The sequence below is a fragment of the Podarcis muralis genome, chromosome 10 (assembly GCF_964188315.1).
Source record: "Podarcis muralis chromosome 10, rPodMur119.hap1.1, whole genome shotgun sequence".
Lineage (NCBI taxonomy): Eukaryota > Metazoa > Chordata > Lepidosauria > Squamata > Lacertidae > Podarcis > Podarcis muralis.
The window spans coordinates 6,519,818-6,537,409 of NC_135664.1; the positions used below are offsets into that span (position 1 = coordinate 6,519,818).

At 44.3% G+C, this 17,592-nt stretch overlaps 1 protein-coding gene across 1 annotated transcript in view; it reads left to right on the forward strand.

The window, feature by feature from the left end:
- The window catches only part of FAM185A (family with sequence similarity 185 member A), a 38,704-nt gene that overhangs the window by 8,898 nt on the left and 12,214 nt on the right, over positions 1-17,592 (forward strand). The window contains exons 5-6 of the mRNA XM_028745699.2: positions 2,410-2,548; positions 9,939-9,980. Coding sequence (XP_028601532.2) covers positions 2,410-2,548; positions 9,939-9,980 — 181 coding nt within the window. The remainder of the gene's footprint in view (positions 1-2,409; positions 2,549-9,938; positions 9,981-17,592) is intronic.

A 17,592-nucleotide genomic window follows, 5' to 3' on the forward strand; every position in this document is an offset into this window, starting at 1 on the left:
ACGAATGAGTGGGAGGGCTGAAATCATATGGTCATGATTTCAGATATTCTGTAGATGTTATTGTTCCTTTGCTTTTCCAGCCTTATTACACTTTTGCAACAATCAGGCATAATATATGTCTTCTTGTCAGGCACGCTGACAAAACTCTGCGGTGGCCAGAGCCAAATCAAAACCAGATGGTGTGCCCAAGCGCATCCAACAGGCTTGCAGAGTGATACTTTTGCCAGGGGTTCCTGGGATAAGCCAATGCCAGACCATTTCTTGAATATAGCCCTTGTTCTCCAGCACAAGCAAACAAGCTAGGCAGAATACCAACCAGGTTAGGAAGGCAGTCCATGGTACAGCCATGGACTGCCAAGCTGGAAGACCAAAGACTTAAGCTAACAGCTCCAGTGTTGAGGCTATTGAATTTTTGATGTAAATTGTGCTGATTTCCCAAGAGCTTGTTAATTTATTCCAGCTGCAGCCAATGAGGCAGCTGGGGCTGAGCCATTAGTTCGGGTTACCTCAACCTCGGCCCTCCAGATGTTTTGGGACTACAATTCCCATCATCCCTGACCACTGGTCCTGCTAGCTAGGGATCATGGGAGTTGTAGGCCCAAAACATCTGGAGGGCCGAGGTTGAGGAAGCCTGCATTAGTTTCTTTCCTCCATTTTAGCAGCACTTTCAATGCAAACCGCTTGTTGCTGCAGGAGCAGCAAAGCCCCTTTCTCTGCAGTTCGCAAGCACCCAAAAACCAGGTGGCTGTTGGACTCTTGGGAAGTGCTGCACCATGGACTGACAAGTAAGTGAGGCAACTCACCTGTCAGTCATCTGATACCATAGTGATGCTAGGGGGTTGGCAGGTGGGTTATCCCACCCACCTGTTGAAATTGGGCCACAGGAGAATCTGGCTTACTGGGCCAAAAATACTCCCCACCACTGCACTAGAGACAGAAATCCACGCATCTGGGCCTTGATGGTGACACTGGGCTTTAGCAATCATTAAAGCTGTACAGTGGTACCTCTGGTTACATATGCTTCAGGTTACAGGCGCTTCAGGTTACAGACTCCGCTAACCCAGAAATAGTACCTCGGGTTAAGAACTTTGCTTCAGGATGAGAACAGAAATCGTCCTCTGGCAGCACGGCGGCAGCAGGAGGCCCCATTAGCTAAAGTGGTGCTTCAGGTTAAGAACAGTTTCAGGTTAAGAACGGACCTCCAGAATGAATTAAGTACTTAACCCGAGGTACCACTGTAGTTCCAGTCAAATGCTCTGCTGCAGGCAATGAGTTTTTCACTTTTTGCGACCAACTGTTACATGAACGTGGCAGACTCTTCAAAAAAGTAGATGTTGCTTTACCTGTTTACTTGCAGTGCCATATATCTTCTAGCTTCTTACTCTCCTTTGTATGCGTTATCCATGCCCACAACCACAGGTCTGGCCATTTGTCCCACCATCAAGGGAGTACTTCAACTTCTAATGCTAATTCAGTATTATGAAATTTCACGGATTGTCATTCTGCAAATCAATGCACCTGTTTCTAGCTGCAAGCTTTGTCTTTCTTTGTTGACAACGTGAAGAGGACCATAGGTATCAACTGCGGTAGCCAATTAAGTTTTACACAGAGTATACCCATTGAAATTTGTGAACATGATGAAGTTAGAGCCATTAATTTGACTGAATCTACTCTGAGTAAAATTTAGTTGACTACCATCCCAGGTTTCCACGTGGACGAGCCACATGGGGCTGTTGCAGAGAGTCAAGTCTCTCCCAAGAGATTGGGAGCCAGACACAGAATCTCATGCTGTCTTCACCCTTCCCCTCAGCTTAGGTGCAGCTTCGCTGCTCCTCAGTCATTGGCACTGACATTATCAGGCATTTGCTTGTATATTGTGTATTTGTTGTTTCTTTGTCACCACTTTCTGAACTTCTGTGCTTGCACAAGACTTACATGGTTAGATAATACTCCATCTTTATTGAACAGTTATTCTGATTTGTTTGTGGGGCAGTTATATGACAATGAACGTTCACTCTGCATTTCCTGATTTGCTTGTGGGGTGTTTTTACGTTCTCTTGTTAGTCATTTGTTCATTCTAAACTTTTCAATGCATTTTCCCTTCACTTTCCAACCTGCAAAAAGTCCAGTTCTTTTTTAAAGTGGATTTGTGACAGAGTGCTTTAATTTTATGGCTACATTTACAGTATGGGCCTGAATCCTGCCTGCAAAATAAAACCAATTGGACACATCCTATACCATCCCCACCTCCTGTCTATTCTGAAGATTCTAGCTAGCAGATATCTGGAGCTCTATGAACATGTGTATGTGAAAGATGTAGCTTAATATATCATGAAGATGAACGGATGTTTGTCTGTTTCTTGGCTGTAATGCTGTTATATTAATGTATTCATTTCCCCCCTTTTACAGAGTGTGAATATAGAAAAGCTACAAGGGTCATCTATTCACATTTCTACCAAAAATGGCTTATTAAAAGCCAAATATCTTTATGCAGAATCTTCATTGCTCTCTTCAACAGCTGGTGACATTCTGCTGGGGAATGTTCATGGTAAGATAGCAAATTGGTCTGCAATTAGAGATACATTTTGTTTAGCAAATTCCTTTTAAAATATTTGTGATAGAAGGTCATTAATTTCACATTTGAGTTCTTTGAGAACTGTTGGGTAGATGCCAGCTAAATGCCACGATATGTCAGTTTTTATTTTTTCAATAAGGCCTGGAACTTTGTGTCTTGCCACCACTATCTGCCTCAGTTCCTCAGACTCCCTTCCTGCAAAAGTTAGTTCAGACGCCAGGATTTGCCCTTTATCTTCCCCTATGAAGACAAACACACACAAAAATTCACCTTCTGTGCAATCGCTTTATCCTCCTTTTCCACACCTCGGATTCCCTTATCATCCAAGGGCCCAACTACTTCCCTAGCAGATGTCCTGTAGTTGAAGAAATTCTTGTTGATTTTAGTATTTTTAGCAACGTGCTTCTCAAATTATTTTTAGCATTCTTTATTGTCTGCTTGCATTTATTTTGCCAAAGTTTGTGTTCCTTTTGTTCTCTTTGTTTGGACAAGACTTCTGCTTTTTTAAAGGAGGCCTTCTTGCCTGTAATAGCTTCTTTGGCTCTGCTTGTTGAGCATGCTGGCATCTTCTTGGCCAGGGCGATACCATTTCTGATCTGTGATAAACACCCAGTGGAACTCCCAGCTAAGTGTATATAGGATTGCAGCCATACCTAATTCCAAGCATGGCAGATTAATAAACCATACTCAAAACTATAAACTATTATACTGACAGCCACTATTAGCAAGCTATAGCTTTTTGGCTAAATGATTGCATTTTATATACATAAAGTGGTATCTTAAGGGAAGTACCCTATAACTACACCAACAACAGGTGGAAAACGCAATACTCTTAGCTAGAGGAATTCCACTGGCATAACAATATTTTCTTCATAAACAGGATCTGTTCCTTCATTACTGTAATTATATGTGAATGCTGCTTCAGTGTGGCCATTCTAGCAACGACAGGCAGTGGAAATATTTGGGCCAGGAAAATGCCATGCTTCTTTCTTGTGCCAGTGTTGCCCTTCCTGGGGCCATGTATATTCCCAGTTTGGGAAGGAACTTGGAGCTCTCCCTTATGAACTGGATCTAAATCTTTGCAGAAATCAGCGGGGTTAGTGTCTCTTGATACAAATTGGTGTCACTATGACTTGTGTTTGTGCTGATTTGTTGGAAACATTTCTCTGGGTGTTTGGGCTGGCATGGTGCACTCCAACCAAGGCACTGCCAATTCCATTCTTAGTCAAGAGCATCCTATGTGTTGGTCCAGGGGTTCTCATCTGTTCTTGGGCAGATGACTAATCTGTGTATCCTTCATGTTGCTTAGGTTGGTGGTCAGAGTGTGGGTGTGCAGTTCCTCTAGTCATAATTTACCACTCCTGGTGTGCAGACTTTCCATGTGCTTGAGGTATTCAGCCTTGGTGATTCAGAAGCTTATACTGAATCTGAAAACTACCCATCTTTATAAGGCCACAGAAGTTCAGCACTATGGCACCAAGCTGTCAACTCAAGTGTCCATCTTGCTTCAAATGCCATCAGTCCTTTCTGCCCCACCCACCCCAGTCCCTAGATGTATGCCTCTCTTTATTTTTTCATAGTGAACTGGCTGCTAACTTAAACTCCTGGCTGTCATCCCAGCCTTCAGAATAGAGCCAGGCTGACTGGGCACACACAGTCTTGAATAAATAAATACAACTTGATTTTAAAAATTATGGAAGTATGAACTATATTTAGCTGCCATGTAGTACACTGATGTAAATTTGCCAGTGTCCAATTCGAAGCTCCTAACTAATAGGTTCTTAATTTGTTCACAAAGGCCTATTATGGATGTTTTCAACTTGTTTTCGTACTTGTGTTGTGTGTGTTTCAGGTTACTTTTACAACACTTCCTATAAAAATATGTTGTATTTTTCTTCCAGGGTGCTGTAAAAAGGCAAATAGATTTGCATCCAGTTTAAACAAGATAACCTTAACATTGCTTCATGCTTATTTTCAGAATGCTGTTAATGAAATGTTACTGGGACGTTCTGTTATTTTAAACAAGCGTTCTTTCTATAAAAAGTTTTAGAGTCATCAGAAATGAAACATACTTCTGACAGTACAATCCTATACATGCCTACTCAGAAGTAAGTCATACTGAAGTTGCAGTCATATACACCTCACTGAGAATACACTCCACTAAATGGAGTAGGACTTACTTCAGAGTTAATGTGCCAAGGAATGCACTGTGAATGTGTTTATTATACGGTATTCATATTTTATGGGAAGTTAAAATGCTGTAGAAAAAGCAAATAGAAAATGAATGAGTTTTGCAATGAGTGGTGATTCCTTCCAGATGGTGTCATGGGGCCTCAAATGGGCCACCCTAAAACTTTCTGGAAGTATCTACCAGTTTAGCCATTTTTTTGGATGGGGGGTAGGACAGGTATCTGGTAGCCACAGACCCATCTACATAGAACTGGGGGTGGGGAGGAACAACAGCAACAAGCTCAGAGTCATCTCTCTGTGCAGTGCTTGCAACATAAATGGAAGGAACCCTAAGTTTTTTCAGATGTCTCTGTTTTTGCTCATTAGTAGATATCTGTGGCTTCTCACATCAGGGCTAAAAGCAAGATGGATTATAGAGTTTGTATCTTGGAGCCTTCCTCTGTATTTAATCTTGCATCTGATGATGATCCAAAGTCAGAAACTCAAAGAATACAGTGGTACCTTGGAAGTCGAACGGAATCCGTTTGACTTCCAAAACATTCGGAAACCAAGGCGTGGCTTCTGATTGGCCGCGGGAAGCTTCTAGCACAGCAGAGACATAGTCATCATATTCTGGAACCAACATTGTCTCAGCCTAATCCTGAAAGTTAGACTTGTATCTTACTATATACAGATAAACAAAACGTGGACTTTATAAAAATGACTTTATAAAGAGCAAAAATGAAGAAAGCTTGAATTGCTTTTATCAATGATACATTGCCCAACTTCTGTAATTCCTGGATGTTAGCACTAGTTTAGAATAAACAATTTGGCTAGAATTTGACTTTTTCCTCTCCCCAGAATATCTCGATTTGAGGGTTGGTTAGCATAAAAATTATAGGCTTCATTAAGCACTGGTATTGGTGGAACAATTATATGACCACACAATTCTTCTAAAGCAGCATATTGAACTTGCTTCAGATAATGTGATTTGCGAGACCTTTGTTGATCTTAAAATGTTTCTCATTCTTTATGGGTATCTTCAGAAAGTCCATAAACCAAATGAGGTGGTAAATCTTATTTGAGAAGATCTGAATTTTTTTTACAAAACAATGTGGTTTTTGAAAGTGGAGAACAGAATACATGCCATTCTAAAAGACTGTGAGCAAATGGTCTGGCTTTGGGAATGAGCTGTAGGCGTCAGCCTGAGATGAGCTGGGAGATGTGCTGGGGAATTGGAGCTGAAGAGCAAGGCAGGGATCAGAGAAGAGCAATTATCAGAAACCAAAATCAAGGAGGAGCCAGGAGTCAGAGCTGTAGGGTGAAGCCAGGAGTCAGGCCCAAAGAGGAAAGAGGGACATGTGAGTAGGTAGGCCCAAGGAGCAAGAAGAAAGAGTCTGAATCGAAAGGTCACACAGTAATGCTTCACTGCCCTGGAGGCTAGGCCCGAATCAGTGGATTCAAGTCAAGAAAAGAGATCCCAGCTGAACATCAGGAAGAACTTTTCTGACAGTAAGAGCTGTTTGACAGTGGAGCAGACTCCCACAGGAGGTGGATGGGCTCTCCTTCCTCAGGGGTTCATAAGCAGACGTTGAATGGCCATCTGTCGAGTATGATCTGGTTTAGATTCCTGCAATCCAAGGGTTGGACTAGATGACCCCTGAGGTCCCTTCCAACTCTACAATTCTATTGTTCTGTGATTCTGTGTAACAGGAAGTCCTTCCTGTCTGGGAGAGTCCATTGGCCAGCCAGGATGGGCAAGGCCAGACTTGAGGATACTTGCTTCCTAGGCAGATGCTGTAACTTGTAGTTCTGTGGCAGCTTAAATGAATCCGAAGGTCCTCTTATTTGAGCTCCTGACAGGGGCACAGTCTGCTTTGGGATCATAGTCTGAATCTGAGCCCTACATACAGGATGGGATCAGAAACTGAACTAATGTTCAGAAGAAACTGAAATGTTACCTCCTACTCAAAACACTCCTGTGAAATAACTGTCCCTGAAGAGATTGTCAGGTCTGCTTAGTAGATGAAAGGCCCTGAATACAGAGCATCTCCATACAAGTGTCAATATATGCATCTATGTGTAGACCCTCCATGTGATCAGGAACATACGTGTCATGACCCTAGCATCAAGTAGTGACTAGAGCATGGACTGGGATGGAGGTTTCTAAAAGTCCCAGGGAGTGGACCTTGTGGCAAGGACTTCAGAGCTGTTGGGTAAAGGCCTTGACACCTGTACAGGATCTAATCACCTGACTTCCTGAGACAGCCCCCACCCTGCAAGATATAATTCCCTCTCCCCAAAGAGTGACTGTCGTTATCCCCAAGGACCTCATGAACTGTGCTCCAGCCTGGCCACAACTTGAATGCAGATGGTTAGACTTAGCAGAGGAGTGAAGGAGTATGAATTTCTAGGCCTCGAAAGCTTTCCACATGGCATAGATAGCCAGGCATAGCCGGTGGGATATCCTCCATATGTTGCCACACTACACCTCCCATCATCCGTTATCATTGGCCATGCTGGTTGAGGCTGATGGGAGTTGGAGTCCAATAACATTTTGAAGGCACCAAGTTTGCTACTCCGGAGGAGTTAGTTGAGCACCAGACCTTATTGGAGGAGGTTGCAAACTTAGGGGTGGTTGCTATCCTGGCACTCCAATCCCGCCAGCTACTCTGCCTGGCTGATTCAGGATTCTCATTCTTTTCCATACCTAAGGATGTTTGCACCTCCCTGTATCCTCAGGATGTTTGCACCTCCCTGGGCAGGGCACCACGCATGGGAGGCATATTTGAATGCTTGTGACCCCAAGGTTGCACAATGTCACACAAAAACATCTCTCCCCCCCCCCCAAGCAGCTTCCAAGTGGGGAGTGTTAAGCCATAGGACAGATTAAAAAACACATGACAAGACCTTTTAAAATACTTTAGGAGGGCTCAAAATCACTGCTAGACCTTCAAAGTACAGGGCTACAAGAAGCCTTGAAATATTAAATGCATCACATCTTGGAAGTCTCTGGAAGGGGGGTGAGTTGTGCCTTAAATTATAAAACCTAGTTCAAGGCTGGGATAGATCACATAGCGAGAAAGTTTCGCAATAAGGAAGAACACAGGTGGGATCATAAATCAAGGAAGTAGAAGTGGAATTGGAAGCCAGATCAACATATTAGGGTCATTGGTGCAATCAGGAATCCTGCAAGAGTACAGCACTTCATTTTCTGCCTATAATAGGTAGATTTCTGCTAAGAGCTTTTCCATGCTCCCTCCCTGTTATTTACAAGAAATCTCTGCAAACCAGAAGACAGGAGGAGATGGACTCTCTACTGAACGCACATAACCCTATCTCCTGTTTCCCAGAATCCCTTTATGTCCCAGAGCAGCTGTCAGACAGCACTTTGTACCATGAAAGCAGAATACAGATTTGGCCAGCTCAGTGATACAAATCCATTAGCTCTGCTCCTGGTAAGACAAGATTCTGGACAGAATTGCAGATGAGCTAGTTACATGCCAAGCCAAGGCAGCTTTCAGTTCCGCTGGTTTTAATTGCTTGCTATTTTGAAGCATGAAATCTTGCCAGGATGATTAAAACTGATGATTTATAGCCATCTCACCAGATATCTGACGCTGGTAACATCCAGCATTTACTTGGCATACGTAAGCATTGCACTGAATTAATAGGAGTCATGTGGTCACCACAAGCAGGCAGGGCTCAGGGGCACAGCTGTGACTTAATTGGTCGATTCTAGAGACATCACCTTGCCAACAAAGGTCTGCATAGTAAAAGCTATGGATTTCCCAGTAGTGATGTATGGAAGTGAGAGCTGGACCATAAAGAAGGCTGATCGCCGAAGAATGGGTGCTTTTGAATTATGGTGCTGGAGGAGACTCTTGAGAGTCCCATGGACTGCAAGAAGATCCAACCTATCCATTCTGAAGGAAATCAGCCCTGAGTGCTCACTGGAAGGACAGATCCTGAAGCTGAGGCTCCAATACTTTGGCCACCTCATGAGAAGAGAAGACTCCCTGGAAAAGACCCTGATGTTGGGAAAGATGGAGGGCACAAGGAGAAGGGGACGACAGAGGACAAGATGGTTGGACAGTGTTCTCGAAACTACAAACATGAGTTTGACCGAACTGCGGGAGGCAGTGGAAGACAGAAGTGCCTGGCGTGCTCTGGTCCAGGGGGTCACGAAGAGTCGGACATGACTAAACGATTAAATGACAAAACAACAACAAAGGCTGCAGATCTGGGCCTGCTCTCCCATTGCTTCATTCTAGGTGTCATAGTTTCATTTTAGGCTATTTGACTTGGTCGCAGTCGAGTTTTCTGTATGCAGAGCTCCATACTACAGTGGCACCTTGCAGATATTGTGGGCAAGGATGCCCAGACTCCATTTCTCTCTATCACTAGCCAAGAGTATCAGAACAATTTCTACCCAGGATCTGCCAGGCAAATTGCAGAACTGCGACTCATCTTCAGATGGAAAGTTAAGCAAAATGCAATTCTGCAGAATAACATGAAGGGACACAGATTGAGGTGGGGGAGTGGGAAAATGTCACCAACTCTACATGTTCACAATCTGGAAAATATTTTCCATTATTTGCTGAGAGATGTATTTCTTGTAACTTGCTAGTAATCTGTTGTGTACACTGTTTGGGACTATCCATAAAAAGGTCATTCCAATCACTATTCCCCCCCCCCATGTAAAACAATTGGGCAGGGGTGGGTGGGTTGGTCCAAAATGAAATAGTTATCAGCTCTGGATATTTTGGGGAACAGTATTGTTTGCTCATTTTTTTCATATAAACCACCTCTGTAAAATGTTAAAAAAGACAGACTATAGATGGCATTAATTTCTGCTTTGGGTGTGTCAGCACATTGCAAATAAGAGGCGATTTATAGTTAGCAGGGCCGGCCCAAGACATTTTAGCACCTGGGGAAAAATGGTGCCTCCTTCCCCGCCAGGGAAGAAGGAGTGAGTGAAGATTTGCAACAGCAACAAGGGGGCAATAAAGATCTGCTTCAGGATCTGCTGCCTCTGTGGATCCTGTCACCTGAGGCAGTCGCCTCGCCTTGCCTCATGGATGGGCTGGCCCTGATAATTGCCCTCAGGACCACTCAACATCTTGCTAATTCACTGTGTGAATTAAAACCGTCGTACACCAAGCTTCAAACTACTGTTTTAATTTTTTTGCAGGAGACACAACCCTTGAAACAAAAACAGGAAACATCACAGTAGGTAAGTTGAAGGGTGTTTGTTTGTTTGTTTTTACCTGTGCAGATGTCAGGTGTGGGCAGCTTTTCAGCCCTGGGCAACTTTTAATTGTGTAGCTGCTGAACTATTATCATTATTATCATTTATTATTATTATTATTATTATTATTATTATTATTATTATTATTATTATTTCATAAACAACATCAGGTATGGAGCAGGTAAAAACCCAGCTCAGCCAAAAGCATGATCAGGGGAGCCTGAAAAGCTCCTTCAAAACTCTTTTTCTGAAGCTTTCCTCCGCTCACCTTAGACGTTCAGAGGTCCACTGAAATCAGTGGTGCGAAAGAGAGTTAGATATTCAAGTTCCTTAGATTTCAGCATGACTGACTCCTGCTGTATTGTGTCTGTTAAGTCTTTAACACTGTGGTTTGGAACTCTCTTGGAACAGTCGTGAACTTATATATATTGTCTTATAAGATACAGCATAAATTAAAAGTTTAAGAACATCTCATAAAAGGAGATGTACTTAAATGAATGCATTTTTGTCTTGGGATGTAGCGACCATATATGCATCTAAAGAGTGCAATCAATAGGAAGACAAAGCATTGCGACTCAGAGTCAAAAAATGAAAGACGATCCTTGTGTAATATACATTCCAGACATCTGGTGTGTAACAAGACACTCAACGATAATTCTATCCAGATTGTTCAACCTCATGCAGGCAATAATTTCCATTCAGCTGGGCTATCAAAATGAATTTGTAATACTTTTTCCAGCCTTGATGGCATGTATTTCATTCAGCATCAATGCCTGCTATTTTTACCCAGGACACCGAATGAATAGGGACCTTGAATTTGTGCTTTGCATCCTGGGCACCAACAAAATGTATATGCTGCCCCTGGCAAGATTTGCCCTAAATTCAGATTCAATAATTTATAAAACCTGCAAGGTAATCCTACTGGAATGAATAAAGTCTTGGGAGGCTGAAAATCCATAATTTTCCTTATTTTAATTATAATTAAAATGGGGTGGGACAGGTTCTCTCTGATTACACCAGAAGTTGGCTGTAGAATATACTGATTGGCTGGGGGTTATGACATCACAATAAAGTAAGTTAGACCCCTTAAAACTTAGTTGACTACCATCTTGAAGACCCAATATTTGTTGAAGGTAGGTAGAAGCTGGACTTGCTTGGGGGTGGGAATAATCCCAGCAACCCACACAGCGTAGTCATTTTTTAAAGGCATGTATGAAGATGCTGTTCTTTGTGGTGCTTCATGCTTGTGTCTGCTTCTTGTATTTATTGAGCTCCATATGATGTCTCATCGCTCCCTTAGCAGAGAGATTATCTCTTCACTCGTTGGAGGTGCACAATTGTGCCGTATCTTCTTTGGGCACACAATTGTATAAAGCTAAAGGTAAAGGGACCCCTGACCATGAGGTCCAGTCGTGGCCGACCCTGGGGTTGCGGCGCTCATCTCGCTTTACTGGCCGAGGGAGCTGGCGTACAGCTTCCGGGTCACGTGGCCAGCATGACTAAGCCACTTCTGGTGAACCAGAGCAGCGCACAGAAACGCCATTTACCTTCCCGCTGGAGTGGTACCTATTTATCTACTTTCACTTTGACGTGCTTTTGAACTGCTAGGTTGGCAGGAGCTGGGACCAAGCTCACCCAATTGCGGGGATTCGAACCGCCGACCTTCTGATTGGCAAGTCCTAGGCTCTGTGGTTTAACCCACAGTGGCACCTGCATCCCTAACAATTGTATATAGGCATTTAAAAAGAAGAAGGCAGTAGAGGAGTTTCCCAGGAACAACACTTTCCTCTGGGCCCTTCTGTACAACCACTCAAAACAGCCACTGAAGCAATAATATTTGATGCTGGGGCATTTTCTCCTCAAGAAAGCTTCTCTTTTACTTCATCTCCTATATCAGCTTTGATTTTGAATATCAGAAATCAGACTGGGGAAATGGCTTCTTGAAAGAGGTAGAAAACTTCCCACTCCCTGGTAAATATCCTGCTTTAAAGAACAAAACACAATTTCTTGTAACATTTTCATGGCAGAAATGGCGTATCTTGGGGTGGGGATTGATTGTCAGGACTGTATATTCCCTCCTGAGATGCAAAACATTCCAAATTTTCATAAAGCGTTTCATTCTGTGCTGACTTCATGGCTGTGGTTTATATTCTGTTCTCGTATCAGTTTCCCAGACTTAGTGAGGTTCATATGGCTCACTGCTCTGTAGAATATTTGCCAAGCTTCAAATAATGTGATCCAGAAGGACGCTCACGTCAGATTGGCTCTCCCCCCTACACGCACGTTCAGCAACTTTCCTCTCAGTTTGTGAACCCAAAATCTCCAGAGTTTTTTTGGTTTTTTTTAAGCAGATCAGTTTTTTTCAGGGACGCAGGTGGCGCTGTGGGTTAAAGCCTCAGCACCTAGGACTTGCCGATCGAAAGGTCGGAGGTTCGAATCCCCGTGGCGGGGTGCGCTCCCGTCGCTCGGTCCCAGCGCCTGCCAACCTAGCAGTTCGAAAGCACCTTCGGGTGCAAGTAGATAAATAGGGACCGCTTACCAGCGGGAAGGTAAACGGTGTTCCGTGTGCTGCGCTGGCTTGCCAGAGCAGCGATGTCACGCTGGCCACGTGACCCGGAAGTGTCTCCGGACAGCGCTGGCTCCCGGCCTATAGAGTGAGATGAGCGCATAACCCTAGAGTCTGGCAAGACTGGCCCGTACGGGCAGGGGTACCTTTACCTTTTTAAGCAGATCAGTGTGGTTGTTGGGTGTCCTGGCAGTGACTGAAAGCGAAATGGAAAACTTTGGCACAAAAATAATGCTAAGAAGAAAGCCCAAAGTGTGTTTTGTGTTTCTAACTTATGATTTATGGATCCTGCTGCCTTTAAAAAAAAAATATTCTGGGTGATAAATATGCAAACCTGTGAGTGAGCAATTAGCGGTGAATAGTAAAATAGCCAAATTTGCTGCTGACACCATTTTTTTCAGGACAGGAACAAAAAAAGATTGCAAAGAGCTCTAAAAGCATCACTCCAAACTTGGTGAATGGGCATTAGATGTGATTCAGTGTAAGCAAGTGTAAAGTAATGCACGTTTGGGCAAAACCCTGAACTTCACTTATGTGCTAATGGGATCTGAACTGGTGATGGAGCCTGGGGAAGCTCAGTCGGCATGGGACTCTTAATCTCAGGCCCCACGCTGGGCAAAAGATTCAGGCATTGTAGGGGGTTGGACTAGATGACTCTGGGGGTCCCTTCCAACTTTACAATTCTATGAAATAAAAAAGGAATTTGATGAATTCGCACAGACAGAAACAGGGTCCAATCATGTCGGTCAGGAAAGACCTGGGCAAAAAGATAAAGTCTTTATAAGATGTCTGATGCAGCTGATGAATGCCATTTATTGTAGAGGGAAGGGCATCCCATAATAGAGGAGTGAGAGCAGGAAATGCCTGTTTTATAGTCACCGCTCTATAACAGTTTGTAAGGTACAGCACTATAAGTAGAATTTCTGCAGATGTTCTTAGTGATCTTACAGGCGGTAGAGAGGTAAAGGTAAAGGGACCCCTGACCATTAGGTCCAGTCGTGGCCGACTTTGGGGTTGCGGCGCTCATCTCGCTCTATAGGCCGAGGGAGCTGGCATACAGCTTCCGGGTCATGTGGCCAGCATGACTAAGCTGCTTCTGGCGAACCAGAGCAGCACACGGAAACGCCGTTTACCTTCCCGCCAGAGCGATACCTATTTATCTACTTGCACTTTGACGTGCTTTCATACTGCTAGGTTGGCAGGAGCAGGGACAGAGCAACGGGAGCTCACTCTGTCGTGGGGATTCGAACCGCCGACCTTCTGATCGGCAAGCCCTAAGGCTCTGTGGTTTAACCCACAGCGCCACCCGTGTCCCAACAGTAGAGAAAGGGGCAGGCAAAATGCAACTCCTTGGAGGAACATCTGGATCCCAATGCAAATCAGAAATAAAACACAGAGGGAGAGAGGTGGGTCCTTCTCATTAGCATACTCCAGCTGCAATTTCCAGCATGGCTCACTTCCTTGAGACTCTTTTGTAACCCTGCTCTTGCCCACAGGTAGAAGTGAGGGGCCACATGGGGTGGGGGCGGCAAGAGTTATTGGAAACACGAAACTGTTATAGCCCAGTTCTCAAGAGCAGCAACAGCTTTTCAGATTCCTAGAGCCTGGAACTCATATCTTTATTACCTCACAGTGTGATTCAGTAAGTCCCAGTGCTGTTTCTGACCACTAATGTGCCCAGTCACCAGCATTGTTCTCCCCGCCCCCTGGCCAGCATCTGAATCAGTTCAACAGCTGTGGCTGTTAAAACAAAAAACAAAAGCCCTGCTCTTGCCAAAGGTTTGCAAGATCATGCTGAGAAACTCTGGCCATATTAAACTGATTTGCTACACTTGATTTCCTCTTAATTCGATGACTGCTGCATCTGATGTGTCTCACCAGTGGAAACAGGGAATCAGGAAGAAACAGATCAACTGGAATCCTATTTGTGATTGGGAAAGCAGTCCTCTTTCTCATTATTCTGAGTGCTCAACTCATACATTGGTCTCTTTCCTTAGCATAAAAAGGTAAAGGTAAAGGTACCCCTGCCCGTACGGGCCAGTCTTGACAGACTCTGGGGTTGTGCGCCCATCTCACTCAAGAGGCCGGGAGCCAGCGCTGTCCGGAGACACTTCCGGGTCACGTGGCCAGCGTGACATCGCTGCTCTGGTGAGCCAGAGCCGCACACGGAAACGCCGTTTACCTTCCCGCTAGTAAGCGGTCCCTATTTATCTACTTGCACCCGGAGGTGCTTTCGAACTGCTAGGTTGGCAGGCGCTGGGACCGAACGACGGGAGCGCACCCCGCCGCGGGGATTCGAACCGCCGACCTTTCGATCGGCAAGCCCTAGGCGCTGAGGCTTTTACCCACAGCGCCACCCGCGTCCCCTTCCTTAGCATATCAAACCCTAAATAGCTCTTCATCAGAGAACCCTAAGCTTCCTTACCAACTTAAATTTAATTCATTTTAAAGGCTGCTGTGATTAAAAATCCAAAAACAACCGCTGCAAGTGGTCTGCAGATTATTTCCCCCTCTTCTCCACAAACCTTAGCTTCCTTTGTTACAACTTAGAAAGCTGAACAAAAATGGGCTTTGCATCAGTTGTGTGTTTAGGCCCAGAAATCTGTCTTTCATAAACTGAAGCAAATCTATCAAAACTGTTCCTTCCACTTCATCTTCTGTGCTCATCAAAACCAAGTTTGCTGAAATATCTCAGGAGCACCACATCGTTTATCACAGCCATCTGCACCTTTTAGTTTTGCTCTCTGCCTTCCCTAGAGGGCCACCCTAAAAACGGTTGAATTTAAGTTTGTCTCATTTTATTCACAATCAATGCAATGCAGCTAAGCTTAGTTGCAAGTTAGACTCATGGAAAGGTATGGAACCAGGACGGTGATTAAGTTCTTTTGATTCCAGTGGGAATTAACTAACCTTTTGGCTAGATTGTGCCCCATGTCCTCTATCTGCACCTACAGTTTCAAGGTTGACATGCAAACATAGTATATATCCCCTCCAACATGGAGCAGGTGCTGAAGCTGAGGCCGCAGTTCCAGAGCTCTTTTTTTGGACAAAAGGTACTTAAATCCTACCCAGCTCTTCAACAGGAAAGAAGAGGGCCATTCCTCTTTGGGGGTCAAAATAATGTTAGATCTTTGTTTTTGAAAAATGAACAGCTCCATGTGTACAGCCCTAACTGTTGGATTGGGGAGAGGAACAACGCCTGCACTCCCCATGTAGCAGAGCAATCCTGAGGCTTTGCAGAGGTGTGGAATTGTAAGTGCATCCCTAGCCCAGAAGCAGAAGGGGGGAAGAGAGAAGATTGGGCCTGATCCCTGTGCCTTCTTTAGGCTTCTGTCGCAGTTGGGCCTGGATCAGGGCTTCTGCTGGCTGACACCAGCAGCGGGAGCAGCTTGGAATCTAGCTGATCCCAGGCTGGTTCAGAATGCCCTGTTTCTGGGCCACTGGTGGGGATATGGCTGGCAAGCTCCACACCTGCATGTTCAACAGGTGGATGGGGAAGGCTTGTGCCAGCAATGTGATACGAGCATCACTGTGGCAGCTGGTGAGAGGCTGCAGCCCACATGAGGCAGGTTTGGACTGCAGTGTGGCTAAAACTGTGGATGTAAAACTTCCACATGTGTTGTCCCAGGACTGGGTTGATAGTATCTGATATTTCAAATATATTGGATCCTCTGTGTCCACAATGAATCTCTGGGACAGGACAAGGAAAGGAAACTAAGAAAGCGTATTTCCCGTCCCTCTTTCGTTCCGGATTCTTATAACACCTGTAAGAAGCTCCACATCCCAAATGCTGACTTTATAAATGTATTCTAATTTAAATTCCTGTCCTGGAAATGTAGTTGGCCAGCTTTAGGAAACGCTCCCCACAGCATTCCAGATGGGAGACGCCCTGTTTAATCTAAAGACTGGGAACGCAGTCATTTTCTGACTTAATTCATCATTTATCATGGCCTGAGCGTATTTCAAAGTTTTGCACAGCAACAGCCACCTTCAGTAATCTGGCTACTCCATTTAAGCTCCTTCTATGTTTTCTACAGATACTAACTAAAAAACCCCAACCCCAAATCCTGTTGTTTTTTTCAACCGGTGAACCAGAGTGGCTGCGTTCCAGTCTCTCCCACAGGCCGACGTATCAAAACTCCTTTTGGGCTGGGTGGGACACGGCCACGTTTGAAGCTGTCTTCTCATCATTGGTTGTTTACTGTTTTTCAAAGCCAAAAAGATGCTGTCACTTTTTCAAATGACCTGAGCTGGCAGCTCTGCTTTTCTTCTCAGGAAGAGATTGTGTTCCCTTATTTCATTCACATTCCTTGGCATATTATCCAGCTGTGTTGTCATGTACCCCTGGAACGGAAAGCGCATGAAATTGTGTGAGCAACTTCCAGTGCATCAGTTAAGAACAGAGTGCCTTTCTGAATGGTGCAGCTTGCACTCAAGGCTGCAGTTCTACATGGAACCCTGACACTTTCATAGGATCATTTGACAATGAGAGCTGAGCACACTCCAAGAGTAAACGATGACATCAAATGTAATTCTAATATATCAAAGGGAATTAGCATACATATTGTATATATGTGAAGAGATGTGAATTGACACAGACCTTCCTAAACTGTACACTAACAATAGGCTAAGTTTCATAGAATTGTGGAGTTGGAAGGGACCCCAAGGGACATCTAGTTCAAACTCTTGTAATGCAAGAATCTCACTTAAAGCATCCATGACTGATGACCATCCAACCTCTGCTTAGAAACCTCCAAGGAAGGAGAGTCCGCTACTCCAAGGAAGTCTGTTCCACTGTCGAACAGCTCTTACTTTCAGAAAGTTCTTCCTGATATTTGGTCGGAATCTCTTGTAACTTGAAGCCAAAAGAGCTTACAGTGAATAAGCAAGTTAAAACTAATTATCTGAGCTCACACTTCTAAAGCATGCCTGAAAACACATGGAAGACCTAGGATGCAGTAAAACTGGGCAGGGAAACGAGAGAGTGATGAGTGTTGGCTGAAGGGGTAAAGGTGGTAAAACAAGGAGGCT